This window comes from Dasypus novemcinctus, chromosome 16, assembly GCF_030445035.2.
Source record: "Dasypus novemcinctus isolate mDasNov1 chromosome 16, mDasNov1.1.hap2, whole genome shotgun sequence".
Lineage (NCBI taxonomy): Eukaryota > Metazoa > Chordata > Mammalia > Cingulata > Dasypodidae > Dasypus > Dasypus novemcinctus.
Window position 1 is genome coordinate 32,498,517 of NC_080688.1, and position 16,699 is coordinate 32,515,215.

General features: G+C 46.8%; 1 protein-coding gene across 1 annotated transcript in view; it reads right to left on the minus strand.

Annotated features, from left to right (window-relative positions):
* Positions 1-7,501: 7,501 nt before the first annotated feature.
* The window catches only part of EMILIN2 (elastin microfibril interfacer 2), a 79,346-nt gene continuing 70,148 nt past the window's right edge, over positions 7,502-16,699 (minus strand). Inside the window, exons 5-8 of the mRNA XM_058277492.2 lie at positions 13,238-13,615; positions 11,885-11,917; positions 11,172-11,303; positions 7,502-8,634 (exon numbers count right to left, since the gene is read on the minus strand). Coding sequence (XP_058133475.1) covers positions 8,297-8,634; positions 11,172-11,303; positions 11,885-11,917; positions 13,238-13,615 — 881 coding nt within the window. The 3' untranslated portion in view covers positions 7,502-8,296. The remainder of the gene's footprint in view (positions 8,635-11,171; positions 11,304-11,884; positions 11,918-13,237; positions 13,616-16,699) is intronic.

A 16,699-nucleotide genomic window follows, 5' to 3' on the forward strand; every position in this document is an offset into this window, starting at 1 on the left:
AAGTATACTATCATCAAAAAGATAAAACAATTAGGAACATATATGTACCCAACAGCTGAGCCCCAAAATATATGAAGCAAATATTAACAGATTTGAATAGCAGGAAACCTCAGTAATACCACTTTGAGTAATGGATAGAGCATCGGTACAGAAACCCAATAAGGAAATGCAAGATTTATACAACACTATAAAATCAGTTAGACCTAACACACACACAAACACCCAACCACAGCAGAATATACATTCTTCTATAGTATAGATGGATCATTATCTAGGATAGACCACATATTAATTAGGACAAGAAACAAGTCTCAGTAAAAGTATGATTTCAAAAAGATTGAAATCATACAAAGAGTCTTCTCCAGCTATGAAGGAATGAAGTTAGAAATCAATGACAGAGGAAGAATTGGAAGATTCACAAATATGTGGGAAATTTAACAGTATACTCTTAATGACCAGGGGGTATCAAAGAAATAAAAGGGAAACTAGGAAATAAATGAATACAGAAATAGACCAAAAACTTATGGGATGCTCAGAGGGAAATTTCTCTGTAAATGCTTAAATTTAAAAACAAGAACTCAAATCAGTAACCTAACCTCACATGTAGAGGAACTACGGAAAGAACGAAAAACCCAAAGTGAGCAGAAGGAAAAAAACTGAAGATTAGAGTGGAGATATAGGAGATAGGTAAAAAAATGAATCAACAAAACCAAAAGTTGGTTACATCAGTAAAATCGACAAACCTTTAGCTAGACAAAAAGGACACAACATCAGAAAAGGGGAGATGGCTACTGATTCCTCCCCCACCCTAAAAAAAGACTTTAAGGGGATATTGTGAACTATGCCAACAAATTGGATAACCTAAATGGAAATAGACAAATTCCTAGAAGCACACAAACTATACCTATAGTGCCTCAAAAAGTGACTACTAAGAGAAAAACCACTCAGAACCAGATGGCTTCACAGGTGAATTTGTACTAAACATTTCAAAAATAATTATTCCCTCCTCTTCGATATTTTGGAAGACTGAGCAGGATAGGTATTATTCCCTAACTCATTTTGTGAAGCCAACATCACCCTCAATACTAAAGCCAGGTAAAGATACCATAAACAGAAAATTAGGAACAGAAGGAAAGTCCTTAAATGATAAAGGGCATCTATGGAAAACCCACTACAGCATCATACTCAATGGTGAAAGACTAACGGCTTACCCTCTAAGATCAGAAACAAGACAAGCAATTAGGCCAGAAAAAGAAAAGGCATCCAGATTGGAAAGGAAGAAGTAAAACTTTCCCTATTTACAGATAACATGATCCTATATACAGAAAATCCTGAAAAGTCCACAAAAGCCCCTGGAACTAATGAATTCAGTAAAGTGGCACGGGTACAAGATCAACAAGCAAAAACCATCTAGGAATAAATCTTACCAAGGATGTAAAGGAAAACAAAAAGACCTTGCCTGAAAGAAATTAATGACAAATAAATGGAAAGATACTTCATGTTCAAAAATGTCAGTTCTACTCAGTGAGTACAGATTCAACACAATTCCAATCAAAATTCCAACAGCTTTCTTTGCAGAAATGGAAAAATCAGTCATCAAATTTTATATGGAAGTTATGATAAGGAGCCATGAATAGCCAAGGCCATCTTTAAAAAGAACAATAAAGTTGGAGCAATTACCTTTCCCCATCTTAAAACTTATTATGGAGAGTGTATGTGGCTCAGGCAGTTGGGTGCCAACTTCCCAATGGCAGGTCCTGGATTTGGTTCCCAGTACCTCCTAAAGAAGAAACAAAAACAGATGAGAGGAAAAAAAAAAAGAGAGAGCAGACAATGAGCAAACAGACAAGGGAGCCATGCGGTAGTGATGGTGGTGGGGCAGTTATTACAAAGCTGGAGTAATCGAAACAGCATGGTACTGGCACAAGGACAGATGTAAATCAATGACGCCGAGTAAGAGTTCAGAAATCAGTTATGGCCAAATGATTTTTGACAAAAGTTGCCAAGTTTACCCAATGGGGAAAGAATAGTCTCTTTAACAAATGGTACTTGGAAAACTGTATGTCCACTGCCAAAGAATGAAGGTGGGCCCCTGTTTCGCACTGTATACAAAATTCAATTCAAAATGGATTGTAGACCTAAATATAAAAACCAAGACTCTTAGAAGAAAACATAATGGAAGCCTCTTCAGGACCTTAGGCAATGTTTCTTAGACTTTACACCCAAAGCACAAGCAACAAAAGAAAAAACATAAATGGAGGCCTCATCAAAATGAAAAACTGTGTATCAAAGGACTATGATGAAAGGGAGAAGATATTTGGAAACCACATATCCAATAAGGTTTTAATATCCTGAAATCCTACAACTCAATAATAAAAGCACTAGCAACCCATTTAAAAATGGACACAGATTTAAATACATTTTTCCAAAGAAGATACACAAATGGCAGAAAGCACATAAAAAGATGCTCAACACCACTAGCTATTAGGTAAATGCAAATCAAAACCACAGTACGATACCATTTTTTTACCCACTATAGACTGGCTACTATTTAAACAAACAAGAAACAAAATAACAAATATTAGAATGTGGAGAAACAGGATCACTGCTGATGATATTTAAAATGGTGCAGCCACTGTGGGAGACAGTTTGGTGGTTCCTAAGAAAGCAAAATATGAAACTACCATATGACCCAGCAATCCCACTTGTAGGTATATGCCCAAAAGGTCTGAAAGCAGGAACTCAGATATTTGCATGCCAGTGTTCATAGTGACATTATTCACAGCTGCTGAAAGATGGAAGCATCCTAGCATCTGTCAGCAAATGAATGAATAAAATGTGAAACATACATACAATGGAATGTTATTCAGCTGTAAATAGAAACATGTCACAATATGGATGAACCTTGAAGACATCATGTTGAGTGAAATAAGCTAGACAAAAGAGGACAAATATTGTACGACCACAATGATATAAAGTAGTTAGAAAGCAAACTCAGAATCTAGAATCTAGCTTCCCAGGAGGTGGGGTGGGAGAAAGGAATGAGGAATTAATGCTTAAATTTTACATGGTTTCTATTTGGGTGACTGTAAAGTTTTGGTAATGAATGGTGGTGATGGTAGTACAACATTGTGAACGTAATAAATAGCACTGAAGTATACATATAAATGTGGTTAGAAGGGGAAATTTTACATTGTATTTGTTAGTATAATAAAATTTCAAAATAAAAAGACTATACAACACAGTGAACCCTATTATAAACTTTGGACTATAGTTGATAGTACAATTTCAAAGATATCCTTTCATGAATTGTAACAAATGTACCACACTAATGTAAGTCATTAACAATAGGGTGGTATATGGGCCTCTGTACTTTATTCATGATTTTTCTGTGAACCTACAACTTCTCTAAAAAAAAAAAGTTTTTTTTCAAACCAACATAGAAGAGCCCAGGACCCAGCTTCAGGGCTTCATTGGTGAACTTTGCCAAACGTTCAAATTAACACCACTTCTGCTCAAACTCTGAAAAAATTGAAGAGGAGTGAACGCTTTCTAAGTTATTCAGCTAGGCAAGCAGCACTTTTATACTAAAGTCAAATGAAAATTCCATGAGAACTACAGACCAAGATTCCTTAAGAATATAGCTGCAAAATTCCTCAAAATACTAGCAAACCAAATCCAACGGCGCATTGAAGGATTTATACAATCAAGTGAGATTTATCCCAGGAACACAAGAGATCCAACATAATCAACATAATATACCATATTAATAAAATGAAGGGATAATGACATGATTATCTCTGACAGAAAAGGCATTTGACAAGAACCAGCACCCCTTTTTCATAAAAGGACTTAGAAAACTAGGAATAAAAGGAAACTTCCTCCACATGATGCAGGGCATATATGAGAAAAAGGAAAGCTAACATCATACCAATAAAAGTGAAAATATTACTCCTAAGATGTGGAGCAAGACAAGGATGCCCACTTTCACCAATGCTTTTAACTCTACTAGAAATTTTAGTCAGAGTTGCAGGTAACATGATCCTATATGTAGAAAATCCTGGAAAATCTGCAACAGCTACTAAGCACATTGAGCAAAGTTTCACAGTACAAGATCAACATGCAAAAATCAATGGTACTTTTATACACTAATAATGAACAATCTAAAAATTAAATCAAGAAAAAAACATCTAATTAGAACAGCAACTAAAAAATTAAAATATGTGGGAATAAATTTAGGTAAAAAATTTTTTTTGGAATTTCCAGAGATACAGAACCAAGGTGAGATATATGTAAAATATTAGGAGATTCCATCTAGTAATTGGGTCTTGTGACCCAGAAGTTGGAAACGCCAATGAAGCTAAGGTTGAATTCTCCAGAATTCTGAAATCCTCAGTTCTAGCTTTAAGATCTACTGATGTTCCCTTCATTGCTGAGGGCAGTTTCCTTTGTTAATTGTAAATGCAACCAGCCACAGATGCAGTCAACTTACCCTCACACGTAATAATCAGGACAGAGCTTCCTTGACCAAATAACTTGACACCATAACCTAGTTGACACATTAAACATCACAGTCTACCTTTGTCAACTTAGTACCCATATACATATTAAACCATATTGAATCTCCAAGCAAAGACAATAAAACAGTCATACTTTTGCCTATTAGTGAAAATGTCCCACATTCAAAAAAACAATAGTCCTGTCCTCCAAAGATGATGAAAGTCCTTGGGTTATATTCACTCTTACCTTTGGTATTCTTTAACCTAAATACATTGACAAACAGTTAATACACCTATGTTATATGATAAAGATGAGAGGGAAGAAAACATATTTCCTCCATGTATATATGTAAATATATTCATAAATAAGGAAGAAATACAAATAACCATTATAGCCCTCATTTTTGGAACTGATTACTTGGTCATAGCTCGTATTAATGTTTATAACTACCTTCTTCCACTACCTAACTATATTCCCTTTACCTTCCACAAACATCTAGGTTGATTCTTCCACAAACATCTTGATTCTTTGCCGGGGGGAGGGGGGGGTGACCAAAATTCATTCCAGAAGTGTCTGGGCCATCAGTTGCCCTGCCTGGATTCGATGGTGGTGGTTTTCCATTGATTTGAATCACAGGGCATTGTAGTACTAAAAGATACCCTAAAGGATGTGCTATATTCCAGCCATAATTTTCAGCAGAATTTAGGGGTTCAGTGTACCTACCATCAGCAGCAGCCCATATGTCCCCATCCCAATTTTCAGGATCCTATTCCTTCCCAATCAATGACCTCAGTTTAAATGCAGACATTCTGCAAGGTTAGGAATTGAGTTTGCATTGTTATTCAGCTATTTGCAGGATGAGAATGTACATTTGGCTTTCAGAAATCTGAACTCCATGGCTACAATAATTAAGGACTTCTTTCAGGCCACACAAACTTTGTCATTCATGTAGTGCATAACCTGGGAATTTGAAACCCTGAGCTCATCCTTTGCAACTATATCCAGCATATTTAGGAACAACCTGAAAACACCATTATACTTTTTAACTTACCCCAAATCTTCTAAGATATCAAATATACTGTTGCCCTGACCCTAGCCACATAAGCATTTTAGTAGCCATAGCCAGTGGTGCTATTTTGTATATCTCTATTGCCAGTTCATGTCATGGCCTATCATTGGAAATAGTCATTAGTGCCTTTTTATCTAATCAGATTAGAGAACCAATTCCAAAACCCCCTGAACCAACTCAGAAATCTCATTTGTAAGATTCTGTTTCTCAGGTACCAAAATTTGCATTAAGATTCTCCAGAGAAACGACAGACAATATATATGTGTGTGTATAAATGTAACTATTCAGAGATTTATTACAGGAATTAACTCACATGGCCATGGGGATTGGTATGTCCGAATTCCATAGAACAGGCCACAAGTTGGAAATTCTGATGGAAGGTATGGTTGAATTCCCCAGGAAAAGCTGACTAGCTGGAGTAAAAATAAATTCTTCTGACTTTTGAAATGCTCAGTTCTGCTTTAAGACCTCCAACTGATTAGGTGAAGACTCTCATTGCTGAAGGCAGTCTCCTTTGTTGAATGTAGATGCAACCAACTGACCAGGGATGCAAGTCCACCTATGAAGTACCTTCAGAGTAATATGGTCAGAGCCTGCTTGACCAAACATTTGTACACTGTTACCTAGCCAGGTTGACACATCCAATTAATCATCACATGAAGGATATAAAGGGCTTGTACACAGAAAAATACAAAACTTTGCCTGAAAGAAACTAAAGATGACTTAAATTGTGTACATGGACTGGAAGACTAAATGTTAAGATAACAATTCTATTCACAGCAATTTACAGGTTCAATACAATTCCAATCAAACTTCCAACACCCATCTTTGCAGAAGTGAAAAAGCCAATCATCAAATTCATATGGAAGGGAAGCAGATTTGGCCCAACTGATACCCAGGGCCTCCTGACCTGTGTGGTGAGCTGGCCCACACGCAGTGCTGATGTGCGCAAGGAGTGCCGTGCCATGCAGGGGTATCCCCCGCATAGGGGAGCCCTGTGCTCAAGGAGCGTGCCCCTCAAGGAGAGCTGCCCCACATGAAAAAAAGCTCAGCCTGCCCAGGAGTGGTGCCGCACACGAAGAGAGCTGACGCAGCAAGAGACGCAACAAAGAGACAGATTCCCGGCTATGCCGCTGACAAGAATGCAAGTGGACACAGAGCAGACAATGGGGGAGGGGGGGAGAGAAGGGAGGGAAAAAACTTAAAAAAAAAGAAAATTCATATGGAAGGGTAAAGAGGTCCTGAATAGCCAAAACCTCATTGTGAAAAAGAAAATGTGAAAGGCTCACATTTCCCAAATTTAAAATGTGTTACAAAGCTACAGTAATCAAGATAGTGTGGAATTGGCAAAAAGACATAGAAACTAATGGAGTAGAATTTAAGAGTTCAGAAATAAAGTCACATCTATGGCCAATTGATTTTTGAGCAAGGGTAGCAAAGGTAGCCTCAAGGTTTGGGCTGTGCTACGTAGAGGGTTCACCTGCCTGGGCTTCCCCTTAGGACAGCACGTGTTCTCCGGGGGAAGATTTCTGCTCTTCTCCACGTGACCTCAGCTTTCAGTATGCAGTCAGTTTTGCAGTGGACCTCTGTTGCTTAGAAGCTGGAGAGTTCTTACAGCCATGTCTGTTGAACATGAGGCACGTTCTATCTCACTAGCTCAAGCGGTTTTTGATTAGATATAAATTCCCATGGAGAAGCCCCTCTTCAGCTGTGGGGTCACATGGGGCATTGGCCACCAAACATCTTGTCTGTCTTTACCAGCCAAAAAAATAAAAACTGCTCAGGTTAGATGCTTAGGGGTAACAATTTTATAGCTGTGAGAAATTTATTCAAGCTTAATTGCTGCAGCAATTTTAAAAAGTGACTTTTTACAGTTTGCTTTTGAATAACTTCCAATCCAGAAGGCACAGATTTAAGAAAAATAACTTCAAGTGGTTTTACATCTTTATTTATACTCCCTGTCTTTGCACGTAAATTGTACAAGTCATTTAAGGAGCCCGCCAAACATAAACAGTCTCCAGTGCACCCATTCCCTGCTGGGGAAAGGCCCAGCGTGAGCAGTGATGAGTTCCGAATGGAAATGTGAACACATGGACAGCCCACAAAGGAAAGTCGAGGAAGTGGCCCAAGCCGCTTCCACAATTCAGTGTTTAAACTTTTCTCCTACATGCAGTGTAGAATACAGACAGACAATTGGCTACAGTGTTGCTCTCCAGTAAAAACCAGCCACAGGAACCAGCTTCCGGCCAGCCTGGAGCCCAGCAGCTCTTCTTTCTCCATCAGCAGGACAGGAGCCGACGGCCCCACCCTGGGAGGAGGCGTGAAAACCTCGACAGTCAGACCCTGGAGGTCCACCCAGAACCGGAGGGCACCCTCGTGCCAAGCTCAAAACTGACCACAGAGCTGGAGGCGGAGGCTGGGAAGGCGCAGGGGTAGCAATCCAGCTTAAAAGCAGGGGCGTTTCCAGGTCTCCAGTAGTTTGCTGGAGTGACCAGTGATGGGAAATCAGAGGCACATTAGCCACGTGTTAGCTCACTTTGCTCCCTGTCCTGAAACGAGTCAAAAGGTGTGGTGGCCTAACAACTAGGTAAGGCCTTTATCCTGGGGGGCAGAGATGAGGTGTACGCGGAAAACTCTAGACCAGTGCTCCAATTACATACATAACCAATATATTAAAGCTTCCAAATTTTTACAACCATCTTTACCGGGCCCCGTTCCCCAGACAAACTAAAGGTGGGAGAGGAAAGGGTATAAGAAAACCCCACTGAATGTGGAGTACATTTCATCCAAGTCCGTGTGAGCCAGCCTGCCCCCCGTCACCACTATATTGACCCCGTCTCCTGCCTTCAGGTGCATGATAAGGTGGAAAGCCCCCGGGCCCCCACATGTGTGGAAGGACCCTTGCGACTGGTGGTATTCCAGAAGTTCTCTCCGGTACCCCGCCGTGTGCAGCTGGGCCACGCTGGCGTTGGAGACCGACAGCACGGCCTCCACGTAGGCGTCTCGCTCAGGGGTGAGGGTGGCGGTGAGCAGGTAGCGCCCGTCATACGGAGCCGTGAAGATCCCTGGAAGGAAGGGAGACACGATGCTCGGCTTTCACAGTCTCGGCCCGTGGCCACTGGCGTGGGGCGACCAGCCACCCTGCCTGGCCCGGTGTGAGCGCTCAGAGGCCTGGGCAAACCGGGACAGCTGTGGCCCGGCCTCGGGAAGGCAGGCAGAGCTGGGGAAGAGCCTCCACCCCACCCCACCCAGTTTTGCTTGCACTGCTCTTTACCACCACTCTGCTTCCCCCCCTGGCCCATTCCTTATGGGAGACCTGCTGACTTCTGCAGATAACATTCAGAAAAGAACAAACAGCTGCCCCCCCAGGATTTAGTAAAATGAACTCTCATCTACACTTTAGAGCAGCAGCCTTAGGAAAAACTCATCTCTTCTTGTTCTGCAAGGTACATTGAGGAAAACCTCTCTAGCCTTGCTGGGAAGGCAGTGTGGGCCTCCTGACACCCCTCAGGCCTTTTCGTGGCCCCTGGGTCCACTGGGGCTTTTTTTGCACCATCACCTGCACCCCCCACATGTGTCAAGAAGGCCTGGGCTGAGGCCGGGGCCGGCTCCCACGCTCACCCGCGGCTCGGTGGGCAAGGAACACACACCCAGAAGGCTAGTTGCCTCTTGGCCTCTTCTCCTGGCCTTGCTCCCTCACTAAACGCACCCCAAGGCCAACTTCTCATCAGCCTCCCACTTTGGCCGCTGCGCAGCAGACCTAGAAATGTGGGAGCTGCTTCCTTAGGAGGCAGGGCTCACAGACACAAAGTCAGGGAGGGGTAGACCTTGGGCCCACAGACCCAGGCCAGGTTGTACCTCTGCATGGAGCTACTTTACAAAGCAGGAGAGGCAGAGCCTCACCAAATGCCGGCTGGAGCGGCCTCTTCTCTGGGCTGGCGGGAGGACTGACCACTGGCCGCTCACCAGAAGCCCAGAGCTGACATGATGGGGAGGGGACAGGAGCTTCAATATGTCTTGAAACTCCAAGAGCCAAGGCCGGGCCACCCCGCAGGCGAGAGTGACTGAAAGCTCCTGGCATCTCTGGGGGCTCCTGGCCCCTGGGAACATGGCTCCAAGGTCACCCACGATACCCTGTCCTGAGCTCCTGCAGAGGTGAGACCTTAGCTCTAATGTGGGCCACCGTCCCTGCTTGTGAAGGTCCCCTGGCTGTCCAGGTGGACAAGCTCTCCCTGCAACTACAGCAGCATGGAGTGACCGTGGGGGAGGAGGGGACAGGAAGGTCACGCCAAGGCCATTCAGAAGCAGAGAACTCAGTGACCCTTCAGTGGCTCAAGAGGGGCTGCCTTTCCAGCACCCGGAAGGCCTTGGGGAGTTGGATCCAAACACACACTCCTGCACTCACTCCCACTGGCCCTGGGGCCCCGGCAGCCTCATCTTCCCCGGCCCTGTGGATGATTTTTACAAACCCTAAGAACTCAGAACCACTGCGCTAGGAACACGTGGGGCTTTTTAGCATGATGGTTAAGATCCCTGCAGAGAAGTCATTCCATTTTCCTTCCAACAGCTCAGCAGGGCAAAGCTGCCCTGAAATCCACCCACCATGGCGAGCGCTCAGCCCCCTCCGGGAGGAGCATCCTTGCGTTTGTGCCAGAACATGCCGCAGGACTGCTGGCCACGACCACTCCTGAGGAAACTGGGCTCTGCTCACCTCCCCTGGCCTAGCCCTGCGCACCCTCTTCTCTGGCCTCGCCCCTCTCTGGGCTGAGGAGCCCTTCCCACCCCCACGTGAACATCTGGGGGTCCAGGCTGGGCTGGAGGTCCCCTGCAGGAGATGGAGCAGAGCACTCAGTCCTTCTGTCCATACAGGCGAGCAGCAGATGCCCACAGCGCAAAGGGAGAAGCAGCCCAGGAGCCCAGGGTGGAGGGGCCTGGAGGCGCAGGGTGGGGGCGTGGGGTTGGAATGGTGCTGCCAGAATTTGGGGGAACCTCCATCGAACAGTTCTCGAGGGCCTCCCCAAAACAACCCTCACCAGAAGCAGAGGGAAGGCAGGGCAGCTGCCGACCCAATCTGAGCACCCAGTTTGAGAGACTCGCGCAGGAAAAGCGCGCAGGGCTCAGCGCGCCCGGAGCATGCGCAGTTCACTCCTTGGCTCCGTTCATCACAAAGGCAGAGGCCGGGCAGGAAGCAGAGCAGGGAGTGGCCCTTCCCCTGGTCCCGCACCAGGGCGCTAGGGCGACTGTTAGTGAGAACGAGGGACACGGTGGCCCGGTAGGCGAAGTGACCAGTTCCCACGGAGAGCACGGAGGCCTAGCGCACGGATCCTCTAACTAGAAAAGGTGAGAGCAGCTCACGCCCATCCATTATAAAATCCACCAAGCTGGGAAGAGCAAGATGTGCCAGCGCTGATCTGTCGAAGTCTCTGGCACCCAAGACTGCTCAGTGGGGCACCTTCTCCAGATCAGTCCTCCCCCAACCCCGTGGGCCCTGGGGGGTGGGGTGGGGTGAGGTGGGGAGGTAAGGGTGGGATCTGCCTTGCTCGCGTATAAGCGGTTTGGAAAGGAGAATACAAAAACGAGCGCGTTCCCTTCAAAAACCTACCGGTGCTGGGGTTATAGACGTCGCCATCGTTGACCAGCACTTTGTTGAAGAGGACAACGCCCCTGTCGCTGGGGAAAGGCTTCTGCGTGAGCCCCGCAGAGAAAGACACCAGAGAGGGCGGCGCGGGGGCCCCTGGGGAGAGAGGATGTGAAATGTTCCCGGGCTCTTCGGGAATGGGGAGCATCTTGAAGTCCTAAGTGGTGATAGCCTCTGGTTTTGGGCTTATTTGAGGGGTAGGGGGTAGGTGAAGGCCTAGAAAACTGAGACCTAGAAAGCTGAGCTGTATGTGGGGGTGGTGGGGGCACTGGAGTGGCAGGCGGTAAGGAATGGGAATGATTCAGGGATCAGCTTCCTTACTGATAAACCAGTAAAAACTGGACCCCAGGAGATAAAACCCAGACCCCGGGAAGTAAAACCCAGACCCCAGGAAGTAAAACCTGGACCCCAGGAAGCTCGTCAGGGCCACAGTGGCTGAGACACACCCAGTGGTCTTTCGGGACACTCTGAGTCGGGACGATGGCTAAGGGAGAACTCCGGTCTTGGCCATCGGGTGAGCAGCCAGTCAGCAGAGGCCCCGCCTCACTCTGGTGGTGGGGATGGGCTGGTCCCCGTGTAAATCCTCAAAGGGAGGCGGCAGCAAGTGGGGGCGGGGGGCAGGGCTGGCAGGGAGCACCACCCCCCTGTCCTTGGTCTCCCACCCACAGCAGACTTACCTGGGGAGGCGGGAGGAGGTGACTTGGGGTATCCTGGAAAACAAAACGGGAATGCCACATCAAAATCCTGAATAACAGCTCACTTTTCTGAGCTCCTTTTCTCTCCCTGCACCTCACATATTCAGACTGAGTCTTGACTACTCAAAAAATAGATGTAGTCACCACAAGGACACCCACTCTGAGCTACCTTCCCAGAAACACACATTGGTACCCCCCTGCCCCTGCTTCCTCACTGGCCACTTATCCCTGGGCAGAGTGGATGGCACAGAGCGAAGGTCAACTGGCTGGGGGGGCGGGTAGGGGGAGAAGGAGAATGTGGCGCCCTGGAGCCTTGGGGCACAGGCCAGGGAGGAGTCAATGGACTGAGACACATGCCAGCCAACATGCTGGCCCTCTAGGAACAGCTGTTCACCGGCCCGGCCTCCCGGCTAGGCTAAAAGCAGTACGGACTACACAAATGAATGGGATGAGCAAACAGCCCACGCAAGCCTAAGCATCTAGGACACGTGTTGCTAACAGAGGACAACCTGCCGTTTTGGATCGCCTGTCTAGGGGATCACTGTGGCTGACATGAAGCCGAGAACAGGAGAGCCAGGGTGAGGAAAGCAGCTCCTGCTTTCGGTGTGGATCCAGCCTGCCTGGGGCCGTGGTGCTTCCAGCTGTGGGGGCAGCAGGCTGTGAACCTAGTGCTGGACCATAAGCCAGTCTAGCTCGGAGAGGCCTGGTGTGTGCGCTCCTCTGGCAGGTGATGGGATCTGCCAGTAGAGTCTTCTGATTACACATCATGGTCCTGAGCCTCAGATTCCTCATCTGTCAAACGGAACTAGCCCTGAGCCCACCCTGCTGTTGGGAGGATGACACCAGCAGAAGCACCTAGTTCAGTACCTGGCACATGGGGGATTCTATAACCGCTCCTTTTCCTTCTCCTGCTCCCCCCTTACTCAGAGACCGCATGTGCTCCTGGCCAGGCCCTGAAAAGCGCTTTCTCGCTTCAGTCTAAGGTAGTTCCCTGAGGTGCTATTATTACCCTCTCAGTCCAGTTGAAGAAACTGAACTGGAGAGAGCTTGGGCAGCTGCCCCAGGTCAGGACGCAGCTGAGGATTTAAGTCCAGGGTGCTCCAGCATCTGCCGCTAAGCAAGCTCCTCCTGCACCGCTGCTCCCTAAGGGCAGGCTAATGAGCGGACACCACGCCCAGGGACCCCCACCCATTGGGCAATTCTCTCTCTAATTTACTGCACCTCTGCTGGGGTGCCCCAGCCTTAGGGTGTTAGATGTGCACCGCCTGGGCCCCCTGGACCCACAGAGACCCAGGGCGGCCTCCGAGGCGCGTGCGGGGGTGTCCAGGGGCTCACCTGGGGCGCCCGCGTAGCCCTCGGAGCTGGGGCGGGCACCCCGCCGCGTCTGGCCGTCCACGCCCTGGGGCAGGCCCCGCCCCGACACGCCCATCCTGCCCGGGGGCCCCGCCTCGCGGGTCTCAGTGAAGACCCCCGAGGATCCCGGCAGGAAGGGCCGCGGGGGCGGGGGCAGCCTCTTCCCCGGGGGCAGCGGCGGCCGCGGTTTCCAGGCCGGGAGAGGCTGCTCTCGCGGGTCCCCGGGCGGCGGGAGGCCCTGCGGCCTCGGCTGCGGGGTGGGCTGCGGCTCGGCGGGCTCCGTGGGGGCCTCTGGCGTCCCGGGCCTCCGTGGGGCCTTCCCTCCGGGCGGCGACTGCGGCGCTTCCGACGGCTCCTCGGCTGGGCAGGCGGGAAAGGAGAAAAAGAAAGGCACCGGGTTAAAAACCTCAGACTCTGCTGTTCGGCGCCAGGTCCTTTCTGCGAGGCCTTAATGAGGCTCCTGGCCCTGTGGCAGGCCCCTCTCTGCCGCCTCAGTTAAGTGGCTCCCTGCTCTGACATCGGCTCCGCTGGTGGGCTCGAGAGCAGCCTCCTCGGCTTGCGGCAGGTGGCCTGGGGCTAGGAGGGCCGTGGCTGCCTCAGGTCCCCAGAGAGCTGCTGCGAAGGCCATCGGGACCCAGCCTCCGTCGTGGGAAAGATGTTCAGCCTCTCCCTAGGTAGATGGCCACGTTCCTTAAAGCAGCCTCATTCTGAGCTCCAAGCTCAAAATATCTTCATTTCACTGCATGACCATGCTATAGACAAATTACCGAGAGGGGCCTGATGAGACAACTTCCTTACAATTTCTAAAACAAGCTGTGGGCAGTTTGCAGAGAAGTCTGCAGCGCCGGCCTGCTCAGGTGGCCATCTGGGTTGCTCAGGGCTGCCTCTGCAGCAGGCACAGCCACACCTCCTGTCACAGCCTGAAACCATCAGCCAAGGGAATTTCCCGTGGAGAAACCTCCTGATTCATACTTCCCTGCCCTCTTGGAATGGCAGCATGACACAGCCCGGAAGCGGCCACCCTTTCCTCCTTTGAAAACGTTCCTGGAACTAACCTTCCAGAAACCCTTCCTAAATCTGAAAATAGCCAGGACTGTCTCATATACCACTCTCAAAGGCAAACCACCCCCCCTCCCCCGTCAACTTGGCGCCTACAGTGCCCCAAGGTTCCAAAGCTACAACATGATGACCTGGCAGTACCAGTGATGGCATCTTGACCAACTGTCTAGTTTTGTCTTAAACTACACTAAGGTAATTATGGCAGGTTGAGCAAATGCTCCATGCCTATCCACAGAGCCAGGTTTCTAGACCCCCGCTCCCTCAAAGGGAGATTATTTCTCAAACAACCTTTTTTTTTTTTTTTAATCTGAGAGGAAGTCCATTTATTGTTCTGATTTACTGTAACAAAATATTCCATCAAATCATACAGGTAGCAGAAATATATAACACATCCATTCTGTTAAGAGGCCTTAAATGTTTTGAAAGGCCATAAAATGGTACATACACCATGCCATTTAAATCACTTCTACCTTCTATACTTAAGAACTCATGTATAGAAATAAACTCTATGTAGTACTGAGGAAACATTGTAACTTCTTCCCACCACAAAAGGTGTTTAAGGTTAAGTGAAATATTATTGTGAGGTCTCAAGTCACTTGATGAATCAATTCCATTTGAGTTTTGGACCAAAAGCAGCATATTACACATACATCAGAAGAAAATATCTTCAGAGAGAGTGTGTTATGCGTGTGTGCATGCGTGCACGCAAGCACGCAGAGGAAGGGTGCCAAGGAATGGCTGAATGAACCACTTGATGAGTGAATGTTAGAAGTGTGCTGTTGTTGGTAGCACAGAAACACACACAGTCTTCATATTCAAAGTCTTCATGGGAATTTCCTCTGTAATTTCATGCAAACAACCTTTTTAACCAGGGTTCCATGAGAGAATTAAGCCCTACAAAAAATGATTTGAGTTATCACTTTCTCAGTTCTCTCGAAGATGGGACATAGCTAATATTATTCCAGATGCAGAAAAGTTTGTTTGTTTCCATGTATTGGTTCTTTCGGAACCTTGGTTGAGAAAGACTAGGTCTAGACAGAGAAACTGAGGCAAAGAAACTCCAAACATGGGAAAACAGCCACAGTGGGTGATACCAGTCTGAAAGCATTACGTCAAAGTCTGCATAGTGAATAAGGGGACTCACAGTCCTCCTTTACCTGCTCAGCTCCCAGGACACTTGCTATACCTCAGCTAGGAGATAGAAGGACTTTGCAAATTCATCTGAGAGCCCAAGGTCATGAAAGACAGAGACCAAAGCAAACCATCTAGCCAACTAATGAAAAGGAACCCAGACAAAACAGGTATAATGCAAGAAAATAAACTCATAATGTCTTCAGAGAAATGGAAGACCAAAGCATCCAAGAGTCAAGAATTGATTGCTATAAAAAGGGATAATCAGAAAATAAAGATGACTCTTTGCTAATTAAAAATATACCTGCCAAAATAAAGAAATACGGTGAAAGGGTTGGTAAATAAAATCAAGGAAATCTTTCAGAGGGTGGAAAAAGACAAAATGATAGACAAAAAGAAGGAAACCATAAGAAAATCAGAGGGTCAAGCCAGGAAGTCTCTCCACAAAGAGACCAGAAAACTTGGGTGTGGAGATGATAGGGTGGTAAAGAGGCAATTATTTTTTCAAAAATCCAAAAAAAAAAATTCTCAGAACTGAGGAAAATAAAAGACCCCCAGCATAATTAATGACTAAAAGTCCAAACCAAGGCACATTCTGAACACTGAGGATAAAGAGAAAAACCTATATACTTGCAAAAAGAAATCAAAAGTTCCTGTGATTCAGAATGGTATTATGAAACTAGAAGACAAGAGAACAAAGTCTTCAAGCTTTGAGAGAATATTACTGTTAATCTTGAATTCCATACCCAGCCAAAATGTCCATTAACTATGAGAGCAGAACAAAGAAATTTTCAGACATGTAATAGTTAAAAAGAAAACAAAAACTATCACCATGCACACTTTCTTAAAAAGGTATTTGACAACCAGCTAGAAGGTGGCAGAGTAAGGAACTCTTAGAGTCAGCTAATGTTACAGGGCTGTTAGTAATTACCCAGAGCTATCTAAAGCACCTGTTTGGGGGCTCCACAAGACCAGAAGAGCATCCTGCAACTACAGGTAGTATTGGCCTGCATGACTTGGATTATTACAAATGGCTTTGGCTCTGCCCCTACCCCTGGCAAAGGAGAAAGATGGGAGAAGCTTCATTGGTCCTTGGTGCAATGCTTTAGCCTCCATAGCTTATAGCACCAACTACATCCTCAGCATCTCCTACACAACTAACAAGGGAGAAAGGGCAAGAAAGCACTAAACTAAAGGGAGAAAATACACCCAGAATAAATACATCTAGTAAGCCAGATGCCAAGACATCCACAC